Here is a 22,907-nt window from a genome sequence, read left to right as displayed (position 1 = left end):
GAACAACGCTCCGAAAATCGGTACCCCCATTCAACCGAAAAATGTACTAACAACAGGGGATCAATATTCACCTCTCAACTGCGGTCTTCTGTGTGGTGCGAACTCTCGCATAAGTCCGGATTCTCCCAGACCCAAGTCTGCTTTTCAAGATACCTTAAAGCCACTGACACTGACTTACCATGCCTACTTCGGAGTGAGGTACTACCCACTGGATCCTACCCAAATCATGGATGAGCAGACGAGGTGAGGTCGAATTGACCGTTTTTTTAACAAATGTGATATCAATCTACATTCTCAATAGTGAAGTCATACATTAGTCACATACTTCAAAGTAAAACTTTCAACTATCTTTTCCCTGAAATCTCAGCTTAGGACAACAAGCAAACTGAATATGTGGTTAATCAGTGAGTAGGAAATTGCTCTGAGTTTCCACTCACTTCTCTCTTTCATCCTGAACGAACCCGTAACGACTTTGTCATTAGAATACCATGGCCTTTGTTCACTACCAACCAGAGGGCTTTTTAACCAGCCTCGATTTGTCCGTACAGTTATGGAGAGGGACAAACCCATACCAATCATCAGGAGACTCGTTAGATCCTCGCATCCAACATGCTAGTTCTGACCGAAAGATATGCTGCTTAAGGACTACTTCACGGCACCTTATTGTGTCCCAGGGGGTGTTTTTAGCTCATGCTAGATGGATGGATGGATTATCAACTCACCTATGCGCACTTTGAGCGCACTGCTGATCACTCGCCGGTTTTCGAACGGTTCTGTCTTCATCTGCTCGAGGGTTGCACTTTGAGCGCACTGCTGATCACTCGCCGGTTTTCGAACGGTTCTGTCTTCATCTGCCAGCTCGAGGGTTGGAAGTTCAAATCTCCCTGTAGCTAAATGTACACTGCTGGTGATTCCAAGCAAGAATGCAGAAAACTGTACAGTGGTTCTCGGCAAAATTTCATTTGAAAGTGTTTCAAATCTCCTCGTATTGTTACTCACCCCATCAGTTTATCAAACGTGTGTTTTTACTCACTCGTTGCTGGACATCACTTATTCCCACCTTATTCAGTCCAACTTTTAACACTGGAATTCTGGTAGAGAACTTCTGTCACTGCTGACGGTGAGCTTTCACAACCAGGAATGATCTCAGCCTTAGGTGATGATAGAGTGCCTGTGCCCGTTCAGTCGCAGACTACTGCACACTAAGCATCCGAGATCCTCAATTCATGGTCACACTGAAGCATTTTTACAAGTCTACTACCAAGTAAAAGTGTGGCTGACTCACTCGACCACCCTTCAAAATAGAATCTAGTAATTTCGGTTTTGTTCAGCTTGACAACTAGTTGTGACAAGCTAAATTGGTCGTGAGAAGAACGGATAAGAAGCCCTTCGGGGTGAATCCATAACTTACTTACCTCCTTGATTAAACATCCGGTTCTACGAAGTTCGGTGATAGTTTATCGCTCGCAATGTTGTGGAATCTAGGTAGCTCGGGTGAGCTGCTTGGCTGTTGTTTTCGTCGAGCTTGGCCGTTGGATTGCAGACGTTTCATCACCAATCGAAGCGACATCGTCAGTGCAGGGCACTCAACCCTGTACTGGCGATGTCACCTAGATTGGTGATGAAACGTTTGCAATACAACTGCCAAGCTCGGCGAACCGACCAACAACCAAGTTCATCGTTGGCTGGCTCTGGTAATTTGGGTCAACTTCCCTCCCTTTTTTCGCAAGTTTTCGGTCGCTGAAAAAGTACTCAGCGTATACGTTAATTAAATGACCTTTGGCGTGACAGCCATTAAATGTGTGTGTTTATCGTCCAACTGAGTGAATAAACCATTCTGTTTGTAAGCCAGGTGGATGGTATCCAACTGAGCTTGATTTCGACTACCTTTGACCGCTTTTTGATAAAAACGTTGCAGGTGGTTGGCAAAAATATCATGTTCTTGGAAAAAGGTGAATTTTGGCATTCACCCATTGAAGTAAGGGCTAAATATGACACCGTCGACAAAGGACACTTTTAGATGCATCATTTTCTTATGGGACAGGAGTGAAGGTCAAGTCATGTTCAACAAGAAACACTTTCCTATAAGGGTACCATCAGAGAACACACTACTCCATTTTGTACTTCGGCAACAAAGGACGACGCACAACTCCCGGATTTTAACAATTTTTGATGGCTTGTCCTTGTCAGTGGTGCGGTTTATCGAACTATATATATATATATANTCAGACAATTGGTTGCATGCGTACACACAGAATTTCGTTTCACATAAATCAGTCATTTGGGAGTACTTTTGTTTTTGACCATCTTTTGCTGTAGTTGCTCGATGAAAACAGAACAAGCAGTTGAATTAGGGGATCCAATAGAAAAAGCGCAAGCTCCAGGGACTATTCTGTTTTCCGTAGTTTTGAGGTGGTGTTGAGTAGTACACGTGTCAACACTTGGTTATGAAGTACTAAACGTGAATGTGCAATCCCCTAAACTACGACCCCTTCGAGTACATCACCTTTGTAGTGATTCATCCCCTACAGCCGTTAAAAGTCTAAATAGAAAGGTCCTTGAGTAATAGTAGACGTGTAGATAGAAACGATCAATTTTCGTTTCCAAAAAAAGTCATGCAGAGACCCTGAAAAATCGTTTCCCATGGATATGTGCTACTCACGGTTGCATGTGGGCTGGAATACTGCCCACACCTAGACAGGAGGACGATTTAGGTCCCCACATTAAAGCGTTCCGCTCAACAGCCAGACAGTAAGGCAGTGGTGCTCGGCGGAAAATGCAAATACATTACCGTTTCTAAGGAACAAGTCACCATATATCTTCCAACCCTTCACCTGGAGAACCAGAAGACTGTGTTCGTCAGATCTCTAACCACTGACCAATCTGGTATGAGACTTTGCCAGTGTCACGCGGACACCCCCAAGTATAGCTCAATGGGTCGCCAAGGTACACAAAACCGTCAAACTACGATAAGATCCAGTCTCTTCGTGGCGGATCATTACCCATAGATTTATTGTGGCAATAAAACAAGTAGAGTACTGATAGTTAAGATATGGTGAGCGAGACAGTAATCCGGGCTACTGGTTTTATATAGCAATTGTTGAATTATTTACTGAGTTAACTGGTCGATCGATTAATTGACTGCCCGTCTGATTGATTGATTGACTGATTGATTGATTGATGGATTGATTCACTGATTGATTAAACTAGATTGTCTAGATTGTTGCTTGTCTGAACAGTGAGTGCGCACAGACGTGTTGTCATGAGTGGTGATCAAGCCCAGTCCTTTATCCTGAGAACCATACATCGTCACTACACATAACGTGATTAGAGCCTGGAATGCTGAAATCGGTGACTCAATTAGGTCGTTTCCCGGTAAGTGAAAAACCCCTGGGCCACTCTGTGGCCTTGAATTACCCTTGTAGATGATTGATAAATATAGAAATGGTCATTAGAAGACGTCCGAATGACCAAGTCGGTCAATTTCCACGTCCCAGGCTTGACGTACTCGTGATTCGTCGCCAGCCTCCCACCAAGTTAGTTGATAAACCCGTTTTTTCTTCAGGGATAAAGTCGAAAAATGATGATCCAAGTAAAACTTACACAAAAACAATCCTGAAGGTGATGAGTCGATATTGATCAGAAGCAGTTAACTTTTCATACTAGGCTTAGTGCACTGCCAGCACCTGTCGGTTCTTTATAAATTACAGAATGATAGTGAGCAAAACTGTTTTGGAAGTCATTTGCCCAATGGGATCATTTTATACAGATAATTCATGGTCATACTTCTGGTCATGATGAGAACATTCTTGACTCGTGTATGGTGTGCGCTCACAGCATGAACTACTTCGCCCGTTGATTGCACTGATCTGCTTGTTTGCATCCACTGACATTCATTTAGCCGTCTTGCTGTCATTATACTGTTCACCAGTCCCAAATTGATTTGCCAACAATGAATATCCGGGGATATTTATGAACATGGAGGTTGGTTGCTTGACCGAACCGTCGATTAGTTGTGTATTTCGTCGAATCCGCTTTGAAGGCCTTTTGTAGCTCTCTAACTCCAGTCAGTGGGTGTTTTTAAATCTCAGGATTCGGTGGCCTGCCAATGAAAACCGGCCGCATGCTTCAGTCGCTTCTTCCAAACCAAGTCACCGCAAACCTTTCGATAGTGGCTTTTTCATTAAGGTCATCTTGAAACAGGGCACTAAACAAGACCAAGAGCTCAGGTAACTTCACTGCCCTCTGTTTTATTTACTGTCGACAGAACTCTCATTGGGTCGATGTACACTGGACTGAGCAATGGGTATATGACCCAGGTGGGAACCGTTTCCTTGGGAGCTTAGTTTTAGATGAAAAATAATACTGGGATGCACTACTGATAAGATTGCTGAAAATCCGTCGACAACCCACGACCGGTAGGCGCAGTCCTCGGGTTTCCGTCAACCTTATGTTCCACTTGAAACCAAATCGCACAAAATTAGCGCATATAGACTCATTTGCAAATTCATTTGGTTTAGAACCCATCTGAATCTCCCGTTTGTGGTGTTTCCAGGCAACTGAATGTGCTATACCAGGCTGCCTCATGTTTCAGTCGCTACGATATTCGAGATATCGCGAAACCAAATTAGTTTGCAAATCAGTGTATATTCGCTAAAAATAATACTCACTCATCAATGACACCCTTCCGGTATCTAGCTGCGATATCACCCGAAGAAAGCATGGGGACTGAGATACTGTCAGCCTATCCAATTCTAAACAGGTGAAGTCGAGATGTCGGGGTCGGATTTGAACCACTGACCTTCCGATCAATTAGTTCGCACTTTGATCATATTTCGTGCGATATCGTACATTGTCTGGGGATCTGACTAGCACTAAAACAGCCACACAAAGATCTACTTCAATAATTTACTAAAAATCAAATCAGGCTTTCTATTTTAAACTCATTGGGTACTAGTATTCCCTATTCAAACATCACGTGAGCAGCTACCAGGTTAACATTTTATTTGAAATTGCGATGACACTAATGTGAGGCTCCCAAATGAACCTTCTTTTACAATTTGCTTCAGCAAGCAGGCTGCGTAAAAGCAATTTCTGGGTTAACTTTGGCCGACATTTATTGGCTCGAATATACTACTGTTTTGAGGTTGACGAAGACTCATCAACTGCATCAAGTGGGCATAGCTAAAGAAAGGCACAAACGCGTGAATCCTTTAAGTCTTACGCACACGTGATCTCAATTCGCAAATGAGTATTCAGCTTCACATTGGGCCTTATTTGACGTTTGTTTATGTGACTGGTTATCCTCTGGAAATTTGCACTGACTGACTGGTTTCTTCCGTCAATCGGTCGGCCTACAAATGGATGAGTAGTAGTAATACAGCGCACCAAAACGATGTTCGCAGTCTGCTACCTGATCGATTATTCTGACTAGCCGGACTTCCATAGTCTCTGCTCTTCTCGCCCGGATCATCAGGGACAATCAGTTATGCGGGTCAATGTGTGAGTCAAATAGTCGGCCGGTGTTAGCCTGACTCAAGCTACTTGTTACCAGCCAGTACCTCCATCTATCAGATGTCACCACAGGAGGTCAGTCTTGTCGCTACGTTACAAAAAATGGTAAATAGCAGCTGCATTTTTACCCAGCAATTTTAGCAAATTCCAGGTTCGGTTGGAACAGAGTTACGACTGGAAGTGAATGGAGCTGGCTGAGGTCATATTTGGTCTACACTATACCAACCGATTTCGTTCAGCTAAGAAGATGATCGGAGGTGGCTCATCGTCGAAGGCGCGTGGTATAGCGCGTGCAGCATTCCAACCTTCTGTCTAAGCTGAAGTAGACATATTGGAACCTAACAGCACTGCAAGCCCAATACATGGGTACTGGGCTCTAGGGGGCTGAAGGTAACCGATGAGCTTGAATTTAATTTTTGTTCACGGATTGGACTGAAGTACAAAGTGGTGTATTCCTGCTTCATTTTCTGACATTTGTTCTGTAATTTCACCAGGCCCCTAGCATAGTTAAGCGCAAGCTTATAACCTGAATCTCATCTCCTCTTTGAAAACGGACCGAGACGCACCTATGACGTGTGAAATTGGTTTGTTCCGGCGATTCCCTGGTTTCATAGGCACTTTGAAGCGGTATATGTCGGAACTTAGCAGGAGCCAGCAAAAAAAAACTCAGCGATTTTCGTACTGCACTACTCATATGGTTGCTGAAAATCCGTCGACAGCCCACAACCGGTTTCGCCCTTCTTGGGGCTCATCAGGTAAGCTCAGTTCCCGAGAATCCGCCAACCTTATGTTCTACTCGAAGTCGAAATGCACGAAATTAGCGAAATACACTCGTCTGCATTACGAATATACATGTATCGCGATATCTCGAATATCGTACCGACTGAAACATGAGGCATCCTGGTGCAGCACATTCAGCTGCGCGGAAACATCATAAACAAAAAATTCAGCTGGGTTCCAGGTGAGTCTCTCGCAAAACCAAATTTGTTTGTAAATGAGTGTATTACGCTAAACTCAGCGTATTATTCTCAAAGCCATACTGTTCTGGGGAATAGAAACTTCTCTGGGTCGTCATCAGCTTAAGGTCGACTTTTTCCTGATCTTAGTTGGTTCCTTTCTTCGGTGAGTCAATATAGTGCATGGAAAGGTTCAATGACTTCCTAGAGAAAACTGCTATCTAGCTGTTCAGCACACACACTCAGTTTGATCCGGATGCTTTATCTGAGTGGTATTTGACCTGGAAGAGAAAGAAGTTGTGAGAACTTGGACGCATCTTGATCCGGCGAAAAGAGCTTGCTTCCGCCTCCAACTAGGGGAACGATTTTGTGTTCTGCACATATGTGCACAAATTTGTCTCCTGTAACAGTTTTTGGTTCTCTTCCCGTTAGGTACCAGATATTCCTGCAAGTGCGTGATGACTTGGCGTCTGGACGAATGCCAGTGAACGAGGATTTGTTCGTCAAGCTCTGTGGATTGATCTTACAGTGTGAGTTCAACGAATTCAAAGTTTTCCAGATTGTCCGTGGATCGACTGCATCTAACTCCATCATCTAGGTAATTGCTAACGCCGCTGTCGGAGGGAATCGATCGATAAAGTGCAGTTTTCCGTAAGCTCACATTATTGGCTATTGGTGCCAATCGATCGAAATGCGGCTTTCACGTTGAATTAAGCACAGAATCATAAGCTGTCTCATGATGCACCCGGTGTAATTCGCCCTTTTTTTCCCGGTCCAAAACTGTGATGACAGTTGCAATTGGTCCGATAATAACTGTTCTTGTTCTGTTTTATTTATTTATCTTACGTATTGTTTTTTCATAGTTTACCTCCGAAAAGATACCACTGAATACACCCCATGCATCGTGCTACATGTCGTTTCACTGATCAGTCGGTTCGATTGATCACATGGCATACACCGGGTTGAGTTATTCTCACAAGTCGCGCATACCGTCTTAGATGACTGGGTACGGATGAGTACAGTCAGTTTGCTGGACAGCTTGAATGGCGAATGAACACTATTCAGGTCACGTTTCTTTGTAACGATGATCTATGTGTCGAACACTTGAGGAGGCCTGTACACCTGCGAGTTCATTTTGCAGGTCATTGTGTCAATTAAACCTTCCGTTAACCCAGGTTATGCATTCAATTTGACGCTCGCAAGTCACCACTTTGATATTCCTTTTCACGCTAAGTCATCTCTATGGAATGTAAGTTTTTAGCGTCCTAGAACTTGAAGTAGGTCCGTCCCACATTATGACCGCTGTTTGCGCCGCCGAGATTTAAACTGGTGCTCATCAGATGTGATTTTGAACTGCTGATCACAAGCTTCTAGCATTAAGCTCTCGGAAGGAGTTTCTAAGACGAGTTCGCCGTTGAGGAAGGGTGCAGACTTCTACTATCCTCTCACCTCCGGTCACGTCCTATCAAGCTGTGTACCCTCCCCCCGTTTCATCTTTTGGGGTCCACTGTAGTAGGAGATTCAATTCGAGACTCCTCCTTGTGCATAAACTTTTCTGAAGTATGTATTTCTCTTAGGAGTTTTTGGCTTCTCCCGAAATTTGTGATCACCCCTCGAAGGATCCACTGCTATGTGGAAAAATCTTGTGGACTTTCCAGTAGAAGGGGTTTCTCCTCGAAGAGGTTTCCGGAATTGCAGTGAGGAATTTCTTTTTTTACCTTGGCGCACCTCGTTTACTCACTACCAAATATCCTTTGACTAGGTACCTAGCAGTACTTTTGTTACCGCGAACTAGGACTGTGTCCATATGTAAATGCTAAAGAGAAGTTGGAAAGGTCACAACGGTGAGAGTTCACCGTCACTTTGATACAAAAGTTAGGAATGTTACCTTCCAATTCCCACGTGATCGCCCACAGTTCCCTCCTCAGGTCCTGTAAATGTATCTGGCGGTATCACGAATAACTTAGACGATATCGACCGTGCAAATGGCTTGGTCGCAAACAGAGACTGAGCTGCTAGCTGTGGGGTCTTGAGGCCCTCCCGGTTGGGACTTTGATTAAAACCAGTGACAAAGGTACTTTCACATTCTAGCCTAACTAACTAGCCAAATTTTGTGTCGTGCGCTAGGCATATGGAGGGTAGGGATGACAAATGACACTTGGTTTATCTGATTCCCAAGTCTGTTTATTTCATTGCTGTCTCATTTTTGTTCTTGATCGTCTTTTCTGAGAACATGGGGCTCTTTGGCACTATGTCGTGACCCTTCCCCTTTGTTTCTCGTCTTTAATGGGACTTGTTATCCCACAGTGCTGTCGCAGTTAAGTGCCACCGTTTGCTATTATTGTGTCGCTGTTAGAGTCTTGCTAGTGGTTCCTAGGTGAAAGACCAAAGACCAAGTACATCTTTCCTTTGAAAATGGATGAAATGTTTTGCTCCGTTTCTCTTTGAGCAATTTTTGTGAACTTACGAACGACACGTTCAAAGTCTACTCCTGGGGAAGTTTCGCCATATTTCTGTCATTTTTGTCAGGTTGCGAAGCATGGTACAAACTAAATAAACCCTCCTGTGGCTGTTCCTACATTTAGAATCCTGTCATATCATCGTTCAGCTGTGACACCCTTTTGGTGCCTAGCTGCCATGTCACCAGAAGAAAGCACGGGGGCTGGGGTACTGCCAGACTGTCCAAGCCTAGACAGAGGAAGTCGAGAGTTAGAGGTCGGGTTCGGACCACGAACCTTCTGAAGAGTGAATTCGTGTCAACGAATTGCACATGCTCTGGTTTATTTGTTTATCTTGACTAGACAAGGTGGATCGACATTTCCATCCCTCGCGTATTATTTAATTTGTCTTCGACCGCTTGCATTTCAGCTGACTGTGGTGATTACGGAGAAGATAAGCTGGGTGTTGACTACGTTCGACGCCTGCTGAAGATGCCGCATTTGAGTAGAGCCTTGGAAGCACGGATCAAAGAAAAACATGCAGAGTGCAAGTGAGTGGGACAGCTTTTTGTCTTTAAAGCGCTTGTTTTTAAATATACAACAACAATCGTAAGTCGAAACGTCCGCTAACATCCATAAACGGGGTTCGTTCAATTCCTCGGACTTGCGCAAATCGTTCGATTCGAATCTCAGCACTCCGAGACCGTTCCCAGATTCTATAAGGTTGAATAGGTGGAAACTTGACACGGAGGGAGTTTTATTATCGATTCTCTTAGGATGTGGTCTTCCCGACGGGGTTTATCAGCTGAAGAGATAAATTCCAATAAGTTGTCTAAAAAGTATACGGTTTCCTACGAAGAGCACCTTTCTGCCTCCTGTAGGTGTGCATGAGTTTGTTGCATTCTGTGGTCGCTACAGCAGTGCTGGTTTACTGAGACACGGTGAGATGAAACACGAACGATAAAAAAATCATTCAGCTGCAACACCCTTGCGGTGCCTAGCTGCAACGCCACCCGAAGGAAGCACGAGGGCTGGGCTACTGCCTAGACAGGGTAAGTCGAGAGGCAGAGGCCGGGTCGGAACCACGGCCTTCCGGTCAGTAAATTCGTGCTCTAACCACTTGGTCCATCTCGCCCCAAAACTCGAACGATAGTGATTGTTTGTGGCTTTCGAGATTTTGTAGACAGTCCGACTGTTGGATAACTGACTGTGAATGTAAACCATGAGTTTATACGGCCGATCAGACTGTTATTTTCTGGGTCTCCAAGACCCTTTGGTCCAACAGGGCTTTTTCTTGGGTGTGTGTGTGTGTGGGAAATGCCCAGTTTTTTTCTTGCGCGTGACCTAGAGCACTGGGCATGAAATTTCGAAGCTCACATCTGATTGTTCACAGTTCCAGGTTGCTACTTTTTATGTGGACAAGCAAAACTTGGTGATCACCTGACTACCTCATCTGGTCATCCTTCAGCCATAGGGTTCCCATTGAAAAGCAATGAGTTGTTTTAAAGGGACAATGGAATGTTAGTCTTTCTTTTGTTTTGCATCCAAATCCAGACATAACTGTCCAAACGCAAAAGTGCAGTATTGGAGCAAATACTTGCGGTCATCGATCGATTTTATTTTCGCTCGCCGCCTGAACCATGTTGACCTCCAGTAGGTTACGTCATTCGTCATTGATCAGTCATCCACAGTCACCCAAGAAGGAAAAAACGAGTGAAGAATTCAGTCAACTGAATGACCTTTTCGGCTACAAATTCTGTCTGTCTACCAGTTCGTAGCTTACTGGTGATCCCGAAGATCCGGTTTGAAAATGCTAATGACTTATTAGTTCTTGACAATTTCACACATGGCACTCTAAATAACACCGCAGAGAACACTCTCTCCCGGCAAGAAACGTACAAAATAGTGTGAGGAACATAGTACAGTGCGGATTACATCATTTACGTACGTCTGAAACAACGTGACCAATCAACGAAACTCGAAACTATCCACAACTAATCAGAGTAACCTGTAGTCTTTGGATGGATGGAGAACATAAACCTCTGTGACCGCCTGCTTTGTGCTAAGGCTTGGAACAGAAAGTTGAGTTCAGCTGTGTTCGGTATTAATCGACGATATGACCCATGGATTCTGTTTTTGCCGGCGTTTCAATACTTTTGGCAGCAACAGAAATTACGCTGTTTTAACTGCCAGCAGTGATTTACTGCGGCAAAGTTGTAAGCATACTCATCAGAGTCACATCTATTCACACGTCATTATATTCGCCAGTTCACCCGAAGTTGCAGTAATGCACAAATCATTAGAAGTGACAGAAGGCTTGAACCGCCATCAAACTGGCACGTGCTCAAAAAACTCCATATCACCTGACCCTAGTTCAACTCAGATCGGACAAGGGTCAAATCATTAGAAGTGACAGAAGGCTTGAACCGCCATCAAACTGGCACGTGCTCAAAAAACTCCATATCACCTGACCCTAGTTCAACTCAGATCGGATCAAGGGTCAAATTATCCATCACCGGGCGTCTAGTTGACAAAGGACACAGCTGGACTTAACTCGCCGTTCCAAGTCTTAGCACGAAGCAGAAACTAATGTTCCTAGAGGATGTACTGATCAGTTGTTTTAAGCCAGTCCTCAAACCTCAGGAAGGACAGAGGCCATTGTGATTGATTGTGGGTGGCTGTGGTCACCTTTGTCTTAGCTTCAGTCCTCCAATATCGATTGGTACTTTTGTCAAGGAGGACGGCATTTTGTGTTCAGTTTGGGTGCGTACCGGGAGGGAGGATGCATTACAGACGAGCTAAAGTATGAGGAAATCACTCAAGCCCTAAATAAACATGACAGATTTGCAGTCGTAAACTAGGTAATACGGCTTAAAGTGCATCGCAGGTGTTTCTTACACCGGTGTACCTAACGAGGTGTTTTACTTCACACGTTGGTTCCCCTATTCATTTCGCTCGGCCGGGGAACTCAGCACTGCTGTCTTGACTTCCTTGGCCAACAGACTACTCCGTGCATGGTTCGGAAAGTGAGCAGGGCTTTGTGATGGTGGTCACAAATTAAGCCTTCGGCCTACAGCATGATTTCGATGAACGTGCTAGATGCACTGTGAAAGTTAAGGTGAGATAATTCCATACTTGATAGGACCTTGCTTTCCAGTGTTTGGTAATGGGTTGTCTTCACGCTCGGTTTATACTGGGCTTACTCACGTTTCCCATCCTCCAGTTATGCTTTATGGGTTCCTTGCGGATGATGTTTGAGGAAGTTATGGACTCACTGATAAACTTCTTTGGTTGACTTGTGTGGAAAATTCGAGTATTACAGCATGGGCGGAGGTGAGCAGCCTCAGTGGTCTTTTGTTGCTCAGCCTCCCCCCATTAGCGGGGACTTCACGGTCGCTGTTCACACCCGACCTTCTGTTGGTCCATACGTTGTCCTAGTACATGGCGACTAGTTGTAAAGCTTTGGTTAGTTCATATTACAATCATTTGATCTTTTTTGGGCCACTGTTTTATGGACGAGGAATTCGACTGGATTCAATCCACCCATCATCCCGAAGAAATCAACGCGAGTTGCTTGTGGAAGAATTTCATCCAGTCTTAAACCAATGCATTCTTTATAGCGGCTGTCCTAGTGTCTACCCAAGATGAAGTCTCTTGTACTCCTAGCCTCACGTCTATGCAGTCCAGCTCATCGGGAACTTTGTACTTTGTGAAGCGTTTCATTTCTACCTACTGTTGTTTTCATGGTAGTAAGAGTCTAGTGAAAAGATGACAGCATCCGCTTTCTCTCCCTGCTCCCGCACTGCAGAGGACGTCAACCGGCGCTGGTCGAGTATCAGTTCCTTGAAAGTGCCAAACAGTGCATGGCCTATGGTCAAGTAAAGTTCGCCGTTCTTGTAAGTCCATGGATATCAGTTTGACTTCACTTTTGACAGTTCATGATTTCAGCAACGATGATAAGATTTGATTTATTGCATTACCACCTTTTAACCGATCGTGAGTAGTTCATCTGAGTGATCATCGATCCTCGCAGAGGACCAGCCAATAAACCAGCTTTGGGTTAAATGTAGGGGTTTCGCCGGACCGGTAACCAAGAGATACTATCAGTTTTCCATGTGTCTGAAGCCACATTTGTAGCAGTGATCAGCGGAACAAAGACCACAAGCTAATCAGTACAACGAAAGGCCTAGAGAGTTTTACCTCAAATCATCTCCCACGGCCTATTTGCTACCTTTCAGGCTTTATTACCACGTGCCTATCTGCATTTTTTATCGGTGCTCTGAACCGACTGAATGAGTATAAACCCATGTGCAACAAATTTCAGGATACCGTTTCCAACTTGGGCTGCTTGTTCGGAATCGGGCCAGCTGGAGTCACCATTGAGGAGACGCAGTCAAGTCTGATTCATTTTTCGTGGTATGTTTCCAATTACCGCCCCAAATTTTCCCATCCTAGATTTTCTGTAAGAAGTTTTCAATTTATGGAATGACCATCAGTATTGGGGCGCACATAAGCACCTATTTTCAACTGTTGCTTAAGTCTCTACGCTAACGTCCGCCACTATAAATTCCTGGATTTCATTGTCTAGACGCATGTTCAGTGTCTCTCATGAAGTCAAACGCTTGGATTTTTATGAATGTCAACGCTGCTAGCTGTCTCTAGAACGCCAGACCTAGTATTTTCTGTTAGGGGGGCAGGCGGCTTCTCGGTTATCTCTAAACGGCAACCCGAGTGGGGAATAAGAAATCAAAAGTCGTTCGGCTGTAACACTTTTTCGGTGCCTAGTTGCCATGTCACCTCAAGGTTGTACGAGAGCTTGGATACTGCAAGGTTGCCCAAGCCTAGACAGGAGAAGTCGACAGGCAGAGGTTGGTATCGAACCGTTGACCTTCTGGTCAGTAAATTCGCGCTCTAACCGCTGAGCCATCTGAGTGCGAAAGTTAACTCGGCCGTGTTCTGTGACATTGCGGAACTCGGAAAGGTCTACCTGAATACATGCCAATGTGAACAAAAAGGTCCCGCTGCCTTTGGACGCATGCGAAAGGTGATAGCCCAATGTAATACGGCCGAGCCTGAAAACTAATGTAGCTCAGTGGTTAAGGCGCGAAACAAGTGGCAGGAAGGTTTGTTTTTCGGAACCAGCTCTGGCCTTTATATTACTATTGTCTAGGGTGCAACCATTTTGTGGTAGCTTAGGCCACGAACTTCCTTCGAGGTGCGTGACCACTATACAGGGAAAGATGTCACAGCTAAAAATCAATAATATATTTGATAATATCGTCTACTTTTTTGTACGGAAGACAGACAGATCTACCTGAATCCCTTACTTGTGAGTTGGTCAACTGCGCGAAGATCACCTCACCTTCAAGTTATTACGTATATTGTCTACAGAGGGCACAGTACTCATAATTTTTCCCAAAAGACCCTTCGACAGTTCACGACAGAATTTGAGTGTCTGGAATACGCCCTCCCTGTGGAGGTGAGGGCACGCCGCCTTCACCTTGAATTTGTTTTTGTTCGGAAACTCCCTTAGAAATTCCGTTTTTTGGTGCGTTCTGAATTTTCGGCCAATTCACCGAAGCTTTAACTTCAAAAATCTTCATTCAAAACTACTCAACTTCCCATCGAACACCCCAAAAAATTCACACAGCTCTTCCATCTCCTTTTACTAGGATGCAAATATCTGGTTTCTCCGGAAAAAGTAAGCAGCTTTCGATCCACATCACTGACCAGGTGAGTAATACCCTCCTACTTTGTCCCCTACTGTTCAGTGTGAGTACATTTGTGCACTTTTGACGCTTTATTCTCGCTTAGCTCCGGTTCTCTATCCTTGTTTATGAATGAGATAGGAACTCTTGACCGGGGAAACACTAACTGAACACCATAAATTCAGCGGAACTTTCATAGCCACCAGGCTTGTGTGCCCATGTCGGCCAAGTCTACCAGAGCACAGGTTGTTTAGTTTTAAAAGCCCATTGCATCATTATGGATTCAATATATTCGGGGCTGTTGTGGTCAAGTCAAGTCGTTTAGACAAAATATTGATATATTTCCGCAAACTGAGAAGCTCGATTTATCTGGAATGTTGGGTGTCAGAATAGACTGATTTCACGCAGATTGAAAGGACCGTTATCCGAAGCTGGTTCAAGTTGCTTCTCGCAAACTCCAATTTTTCGTTTGTCGGTAAGCTACTATGATTTTGGTTAGTAGTTAAAACAAATTCGCTTCTGTCTACCCGATTTCCCTGCCGTGACAGTCGTGCTGAAGGCTGGTCGAACAGAACATCCAGCGGTTATCAGGATCTCCTTTTTGAACTCGTGAACGTTTCCGAGAGTTCCATACACCTTATTTTTTCGAACCGTTTGCTTACTAATGATTTAGTCACGAGGAATAGACAGCGTGCTGATTTCTTTATTTACAGGGGGGAAAGTTCACCTATCATTACGCCTTGGACGATAAGAAGAGGTGTCGTCAAATAATCAAACAGTGCAAGCGGTTACTGCACTTCTATCGGTGAGTTTGACTTTTTTGATCCAATGTGATGAATATCGTGACAGGAGTTTGTGTGCAACGTATATTTGCGTATACAGCTGTCCACATAGAGGGGGAACTGGTCTAGGATATCATTCTTGAAGCATGGCTAAATTACCGCTGGTTTTGCAACGTCTCAGTTTGATTCTGTTTCCTCCAAGATTACAATTGTGAAAGTGGCATACTGTCCTCAGGAACGGCTGCATGGGTTTTGTTATTTCTTGCACTACAAAACCGGGAATCCGTGCGTCTCACTGTGTCGCATCACTCGTGTTCGCTCCCACCCTATCTGTCCCGCAGCTTTGCGGTTAGATTTTGTGGTGTTCTTTAGAATATCGACACTACTGCGACGCAGTAAAACTCAAGTAACACTGTGTCTTGTTTCTGGAGCCGTCCACTGAGAGCTCCTCATCCACTCCCAGTAGTCCAATGCTGTTTTGCTTGCGCCAAAAACGTGAGACAGTTTCTGTGAACCCGGCGGATTTTCTATACTAAAGAAGAAGGTTCTCTAATTGCCATACTTTAGCAATTCTGTTGAAGTTATTCTTGTTCTCGCAGATGCTACATAGATGGAGTTCTCCCTCTGGCATTCTGAAACTGAGGGAGTGAAATCGAGAGGCAATTTAACTTAGTTAAGTTGATTGCGTGTGTGTGTGTGTGCAGCGGCTGGGTAGAAGCTCCTGAAAATCATGTACAATTCCTCCAGCCTACTTTGCCACACCAGGTATTCTATTACAGACTCGTTTGGTTGTCTGCTTAGCGCGTGTTCATTTTGTTAAACTTTTATCGCGAAGCTGATGTCTGGATGACAGTAAACAGACAAAAACATACACAGGAAATGAAAGAAAACCCTAATGACACCGACCAATTGGCAGCGGACTAAATAAGACGTGAAAAGGAAGAAGATCGGGGGTAACGGGAACCGGAACAAAGGTAGTAGTAGCAAGATTGAATGACTGACCAACAAGTTGTAGAAGAACGGACCCCCAGAATTCGTGGCCGTCTTGTCGATACTGATGGAACAGGGACTCAAAGACAAGTGTGGATTCAGTTGGAACATGATGTTTGTTCGTAGTCTGAAAATGTTCAACCAAAAGAAAACACGGATCAGGATTCGAATACTCGATTTCTTGAGCCTTACTACTAACTAATGCTCAAGCAGTACAGCTTTCTCTCATCTGAAATCTCCACCATCACACTGACGATATGGCCATGGGCAACCAGGCAGAACATGTGATCAGGGAACACAATTCAAACGAATCTAATGTGTAAAAGTCCTACACAAACGAAAACCCAACTGTCCTCCTAAATAATCGAAGAAACCAACTGTTATCGTAAGATTCAAGGCGAAAAATTAACAGAATCAAGTTTCCGATTTTTCGGAAGTGCAGCTGAAGGAAAAACCGGACGGGTTCTAATGAACAGGATAGTACTTGTTGACGTTTCAGAAGACATTGTCTTTGGCTCGCACTTTGTTACTTTTCCAGAAAATTGGCCGCCCGGTTTATTTCTAAAGGATATCTGTTTGGCCAAAGGCGTATATATTTTTCGGATCTGTCTGTACAAGATAGCCAAATATTTCAATATGAACATTCAGAGAGAAAAACAACAAATGTTTCTGGAAAGATTTTTTAACATGGATTGCGCCATTGTGGAACTAAATGTTGTAAGCACTCTCGATGATCACCCACTTACTTGAAAACTGATTTCCAAGATATAGGATAAAATGGCAGCTGTTCTGAAATGTGAGAAATTGTTTCGGGGACATTTCCTGAATGCTAATAGAACAACGTTTGCAAGGAAATTTTTGACCTCGGCGAGCCCGACGAATTTCATTTAAGGTGATGCTGAATGGCAGGTCAACACAAGCCTAAAAAATCAGCTGTTCAGCTTGCTCGCTTCTTTATAACTTCAGACAAACCGTTCAGCTTCCACAATCTAGTTGTCCGCATCTTTTGTGAAATACGTCAGTGGGTGAAAAGGTCTCCTCGCCTGATCCTGTAGCAATCGTTTCATCCTATCCATTTGGAGTAGCAGGGTGCTAGTAACTTTCATAAGAATTTCACTGATGAGCTCACCGTAAATTCGGAAACCCTCCACTGATTTGTTCCGTACACTATCAAAAGGTTTCATGTTGAGAAATTCTATTACCTTCATAAAGGAACCTACTCATAAAGTTGCTGAAAACAGCCCAAGACCGGTTCCGCCCCTCTTAAGGCTCATCAGGTAGGCGCAGTCTCCGAGTTTCCGTCAAGCTTATGCTCTACCTGAACCCAAATTGCACGAAATCAGCGAAATGCACTCATTTGCAAACAAATCTAGTTTCGTGAGAGACTCACCTGGAACCCAGCTGGATGTCTCGTTTATTATGTTTTTGAGCAGCTGAATGTGCTGCACCAGGCCGCCTCCTATTCTTTGAGTAGTCTTTTGGCGTTTTGTACGTTTCCCCTATTCCCAATCCATTTGCTAAAATCGGCCCACAGTCACGGATTGATTCAAACTGCCCTGACTGCCCTGATACACAACATGGCCAAAACACAAGAAGGGAGCTTTCCGCCTCAAGCGGAAATGTCATTGGCACATTAGAAATTACAGAGGGAATACCCGGTCTGAAAGCCAACTCGCTAAACGTTTCGTCATATTTCAAACTCAGAATATGGGTGTGAGGAATTCGGTCGCACGATCCGGTGTGACAGTGAAGAACTGAAACGAGTTCTTATTTCACTTTGCCAATGACTGCTCCTGGGAGGTCGAATTCCCCGAGTGACTCAGTGACTGTGCTTAGCAAACAAAACCGCAAGTCTTTTTAGCAGGTAGTCTTGATCAAACATTGATAGACCTAGGAATGACATCTACTGTGCCGAATGTGCTTACAAGCCGCAGGCTTGATGAAGCCTTTAGAAGGGCTAGACAAATCCCCGAGTCCTTTTTTACCAAGCGACTGACAAGCAGGCTTTACCGCATGCGGACTGTGATGAATGTGCCATACGTTACTCATGATACCTCCTTATCGTAAAAATGACAGAATATTTTGCTGTGAAGCACAAAAACTGTATTTATAAGGGAGATTTTGCAACTCAGTACAGATTTTTGCGGACCGCTTTAACACAAGAATCTACTGGTGTTCAAATGAGTTCAACTACTCACAGTGGAAGATATATCGCCGCCACCAGCGCGGGTATATTCATTGAAAGCAACGTTCGTTTTATTTACAATCCACAAAGTCTGGAATTTTCTCCGCTGCTCTACTGTGCACCCAATAGATGTTTACTCAAGGTGCCCAATACAAAGTGTGACCTACTCTATTGTGAGCATGTTCACAAGAGACGTTTTTTCTGGTAACCGGTATTCGGTATACCGTTGGAGGGTATGTTCATAACTCCTCACCACGGGTATATTCATAAACAATGGTTTTCACTGATTTCAATCTTTATAAATGAATATGGGATGTTTCTGCGCCCCCCTGAATTGGTCCAGTATGTTTAGCCCTCTTGCCGGGAGCAGTTTGAAAGGAGACACAACTTCAAACTCTGCACTTATGCTAGGCCAGGCAGATCTCCATTGGTGTTCAAATATATGAACCGTAATCAGATTTCATGACTTATCTTAATTCATGAGTCCTTCATCACCGGTCCCTCATCTATCAATCAGTGCTTATTCGGACCTCGTTGAATATCGACTCAATTTTGAACGCTACAATTTGGATCTCCCCAGTTTTTCGACCAATCAGAAGAGGACCGGTTTACCGTGATTCGAGACTGTAAAAACCAGTGTGCGAATAGGTGACGGGTTGTTCAGCTCCGTGTACATATCTGACTGATGTGTTCTATGTTGCCTCGTTTTGTCATTTCGTTAAGAGTTTCGCGTTCCCGTGGTAGAAGACTTGTGCAGCAGGAGGTCTCACTGCCGGAATTTGTTTTGTTCAAAGCACTTAGGCGTGCATGATAGCAATACCTACCTACCTACATGATTCATGGGCTAGCGTCTGACCACTTAGGCGTGCATGATAGCAATACCTACCTGCCTACATGATTCATGGACTAGCGTCTGACTATTACTATTCATTGTCATGGAGACAGACTGATACGTGTGGCCAACTCGGTCAAGCAGAGCGCGATTAGCTCAAAGCAAGCCAAACACAGAGAGAGAGAGAGGAATGATGCATGTACTGTTCTGAAAAAGGAGGGTACACTGGTGGCGCCATCTTCCCAAATCAGTAGTAGCTCTGTCTTTTGATACCTAAGTAATCCCCTAGACGCCAGTGGTATTGATCAAAAGCCGTTTGATTAATTGTCATCCGGGAATTTCACTGAGCAGCAGGTAGATCAAACTTGTGAGCGTGGATATCTGTCGTAACTGCATTCCTGTACACTGAGTTTAATTTGCCTTGGCCTTCTTGAGAACTAAACGCGAACTCAAACTGACACAAAGGCTTCTAATTGGCATCGTTTCACAACAGTGATGGGATTGAGTAACCAGATCGAAAATGGATTGCTTAGGCTACACACACTGTTTTTCTCCTTCCATTGCATGTCGCGTTACCGAAAGTCTCGTGATCGACTACTACGTGTATTTGGACAGTTGGTGCTGGCTCTCTCGCAATGCCGTCTTTCAACTTAAGGTAGCCCAATGATTAAGGCACAAACTTACTGACTAGAGGGTCCGTGATTCAAAATTATGCCCAGTATCTCGACTGCTTTTGTCTGGCTTGCGCAACGTAGTAGTAGTAAAAACCAAATTGGTTTGCAAATGAGTGTATTTCTCGAAAACAGTCCAATTTAGGTTCAAGTAGAACATAAGGTTGACGGAAACTCGGGGACTGCGCCTACCTGATGAGCCGGCCCCAAGAAGGGCGAAACCGGTCGTGGGCTGTCGAAGAGTTTTCAACAACCTTGTGAATAGTTCTGGCCTTGTGAGTAGTTTCCTTTATAAAAATAGCAGTATCTCATTTCCCGTACTTCCTTCAAGTAGTGATGCTGCGATGCACCAAAAGGGTGAACGAATGCCGCCTTTGGAGGAACGTGCAGGTGACATATGCTGAAGATTCTGGCCATTGCGGAATCCGTACGAATTCATTTACCTACAATATTGGTTTGATATTGACTCACAAATTCACTTGCGTTCATGTGGCCAGACAGTGAAGAACAATGCACTCCCTAAGTCTTGGGAGAGCCAATTCAGTCGGACCACCGTATCTGGTTTAGACTGATATTGCCTTACGTCATATCAATTTTATTGTCTGGTGAAGAGATAGCACGTTCTGTAGTAAGTTCCACTAAATGGCGTTTAACAGTTCGGCGAAAGAGCAATTTTTTCATCTATTCTGATGAGATCCGTAGAAAAGAACTAGCAACTCATCATTGAGGGATGTTCTGTCACATACTCGAGAAAAGATGGGGTTTCTTTAGAAACTATCCTGTCGGATTGAGCACGTTCGTATCAAAAATTGGCGTCAGGATGATTTGGGGAATCGGTAAACACGATGTGCCTCACGATGGGTTTGGCCATTTCCCAGTAAATGATATTTCTGATTAAAACAAGGGCGACGTCCTGAGAGCACTGAACAATCTACGCAAAGCTTTCAGTTCTTGTTTAGTTCCAACCGATCAAGTACGCAAATATTGATAAGATGATAATGATAAGACATGACAGAAGAAAACGTAAGGTATTTTTATAAAGGAAACTACTTACAAGGTTGCTGAAAACTCTTCGACAGCCCACAACCGGTTTTCGNCGGAGCAGTCCCCAAGTTTCCGTCAACCTTATGTTCTACTTGAAACCGAATTGCACGAAATCAGCGAAATACACTCATTTGCAAACTAATTCGTTTTTTTCGAGAGACCCTCTCGGTTTTGATGTTTCCAGGCAGCTGAATGTGCTACACCAGGCCGCCTCATGTTTCAGTCGCCACGATATTCGAGATATCGCGATACATGTATATTCGTAATGCACTACTCGTAAGGTTGCTGAAAACTCGTCGACGCCCCATGACCTGTTTCGCTCTTCTTGAGGCTCATCAGGTAGGCGCAGTCCCCGAGTTTCCGCCAACCTTATGTCCTACTTGGACATATCTCGGCTAATACACTGATTTGCATGTAGACTGGGTTTTCACGGGAATTTATTTTCAATCTTATGTTCACAAACGAGAGATTCAGCTGAGCTCCCGTGAACTTCTTGAGGCTCATCAGGTAGGCGCAGTCCCCGAGTTTCCGCCAACCTTATGTCCTACTTGGACATATCTCGGCTAATACACTGATTTGCATGTAGACTGGGTTTTCACGGGAATTTATTTTCAATCTTATGTTCACAAACGAGAGATTCAGCTGAGCCTCCCGTGAAAACCCAGTTGATGTGTCTAGAGCGTAAGTTACTTCACTAACGAAGTGGCGAATGCCAATGTTAAAATTCCTCTTCAAAATGCTCAGCATTTTTCTAAATCCGCGGACATTGAACAGTCAAATACTAAGGTTTAAATATCGAGGTTCCACACTTTTCAAGCAAACTATAACTGGTCTTTTCGTTATCAGAATCCCTGACATTGAAGGCGTCCTGGCCATTTGAAAGATCTCCAGTGGATTATTGGCGCAATAAATGGCCAGTGGTTAGTAAACGCGCTTCACAGGCATCGTTACCTTCTGTGCATTTAGTCACATTAATTGCGCGGACAGAAGTTTGCTGAGTCCATATTTCTTGTTGACAAAGTTCTAGATCGGTCCATTCAACTCTACCATTACTTCCAATGCCTGAGAGTACCGACTGACAGTTTTCACTAACCAGCCAGGAGTCGATTGGTTGTACACCACTAACTTTCCCTTGCCTAGCTTATTGGCTGTCTGGACAAGCATAGACCCACCGTGCGAATTGCGGCAAGATAAGAATACCCGACTTTCACAGCGAAACCGACACCATTCGGGAATAATTTTTTTGTCCGCCGGAGCGAACGACTAGGTGTATTTACGTACGCACTCATTTCACAGTGTAAGTAAGCAAGCCAGGAAGTAAGTTAGGAGCGTCCGACGTGATCGTGGTGGCCAGACGACCTTCTGTCGTGGAAACTGTAGTCATCCGGAGAGTTTGCTGCATATTTTGCAGTCCTGTTGGATCACGTATGATGCTAGGTGTGCCCGTCATAATCGTGAGATGTTTCCATTGCCTGGGATACATCGTCATCAAAGAGTAGAGAGCACCTACGTCAACGTCTTCCATCAAACCAGACCCAATTGCTGTTCGGCAGCGCCGAGAATCTGTGATAAACACAAGCACAGACTCGGGTGGGTGCGGAGTGGTTATGTAGAATGAAAAGATGCAAAAGTATGGTGATTACGATCGTTCCCTCGCAATCATGTCAGCACTACGTGCAATCGGTTGTGACAACCAGCTGATTATTTTTTATGGTGGAGACAGAAAGCCAAAGAAATGGAAGAGGCCCAGAAAACAGGTAATGCCCGGAGACTATTTCATTTGACCC

At 44.2% G+C, this 22,907-nt stretch overlaps 2 protein-coding genes across 2 annotated transcripts in view; one reads left to right on the top strand and one right to left on the bottom strand.

The window, feature by feature from the left end:
- Nucleotides 1–85: 85 nt before the first annotated feature.
- The window catches only part of T265_13729 (hypothetical protein), a gene marked incomplete at both ends in the record, with an annotated part of 36,824 nt that continues 14,002 nt past the window's right edge, over nucleotides 86–22,907 (top strand). The window contains 7 exons of the mRNA XM_009170202.1: nucleotides 86–243; nucleotides 6,903–7,000; nucleotides 9,339–9,459; nucleotides 12,717–12,804; nucleotides 13,233–13,324; nucleotides 14,581–14,641; nucleotides 15,330–15,421. Of these exons, the coding sequence (XP_009168466.1) occupies nucleotides 86–243; nucleotides 6,903–7,000; nucleotides 9,339–9,459; nucleotides 12,717–12,804; nucleotides 13,233–13,324; nucleotides 14,581–14,641; nucleotides 15,330–15,421 (710 nt within the window). The remainder of the gene's footprint in view (nucleotides 244–6,902; nucleotides 7,001–9,338; nucleotides 9,460–12,716; nucleotides 12,805–13,232; nucleotides 13,325–14,580; nucleotides 14,642–15,329; nucleotides 15,422–22,907) is intronic.
- T265_05230 (hypothetical protein) lies at nucleotides 6,205–8,601 on the bottom strand (the record flags this gene model as incomplete). Its single annotated transcript, XM_009170185.1, has 3 exons — nucleotides 6,205–6,306; nucleotides 6,367–6,522; nucleotides 8,572–8,601. 3 exons carry the CDS (start codon nucleotides 8,599–8,601, stop codon nucleotides 6,205–6,207), a joined length of 288 nt encoding a protein of 95 aa, XP_009168449.1.

Source organism: Opisthorchis viverrini (assembly GCF_000715545.1).
Source record: "Opisthorchis viverrini unplaced genomic scaffold opera_v5_95, whole genome shotgun sequence".
Lineage (NCBI taxonomy): Eukaryota > Metazoa > Platyhelminthes > Trematoda > Opisthorchiida > Opisthorchiidae > Opisthorchis > Opisthorchis viverrini.
The sequence above is the reverse complement of the archived record's forward strand: the minus strand, read 5'-3'. Positions and strand labels throughout refer to the sequence as shown.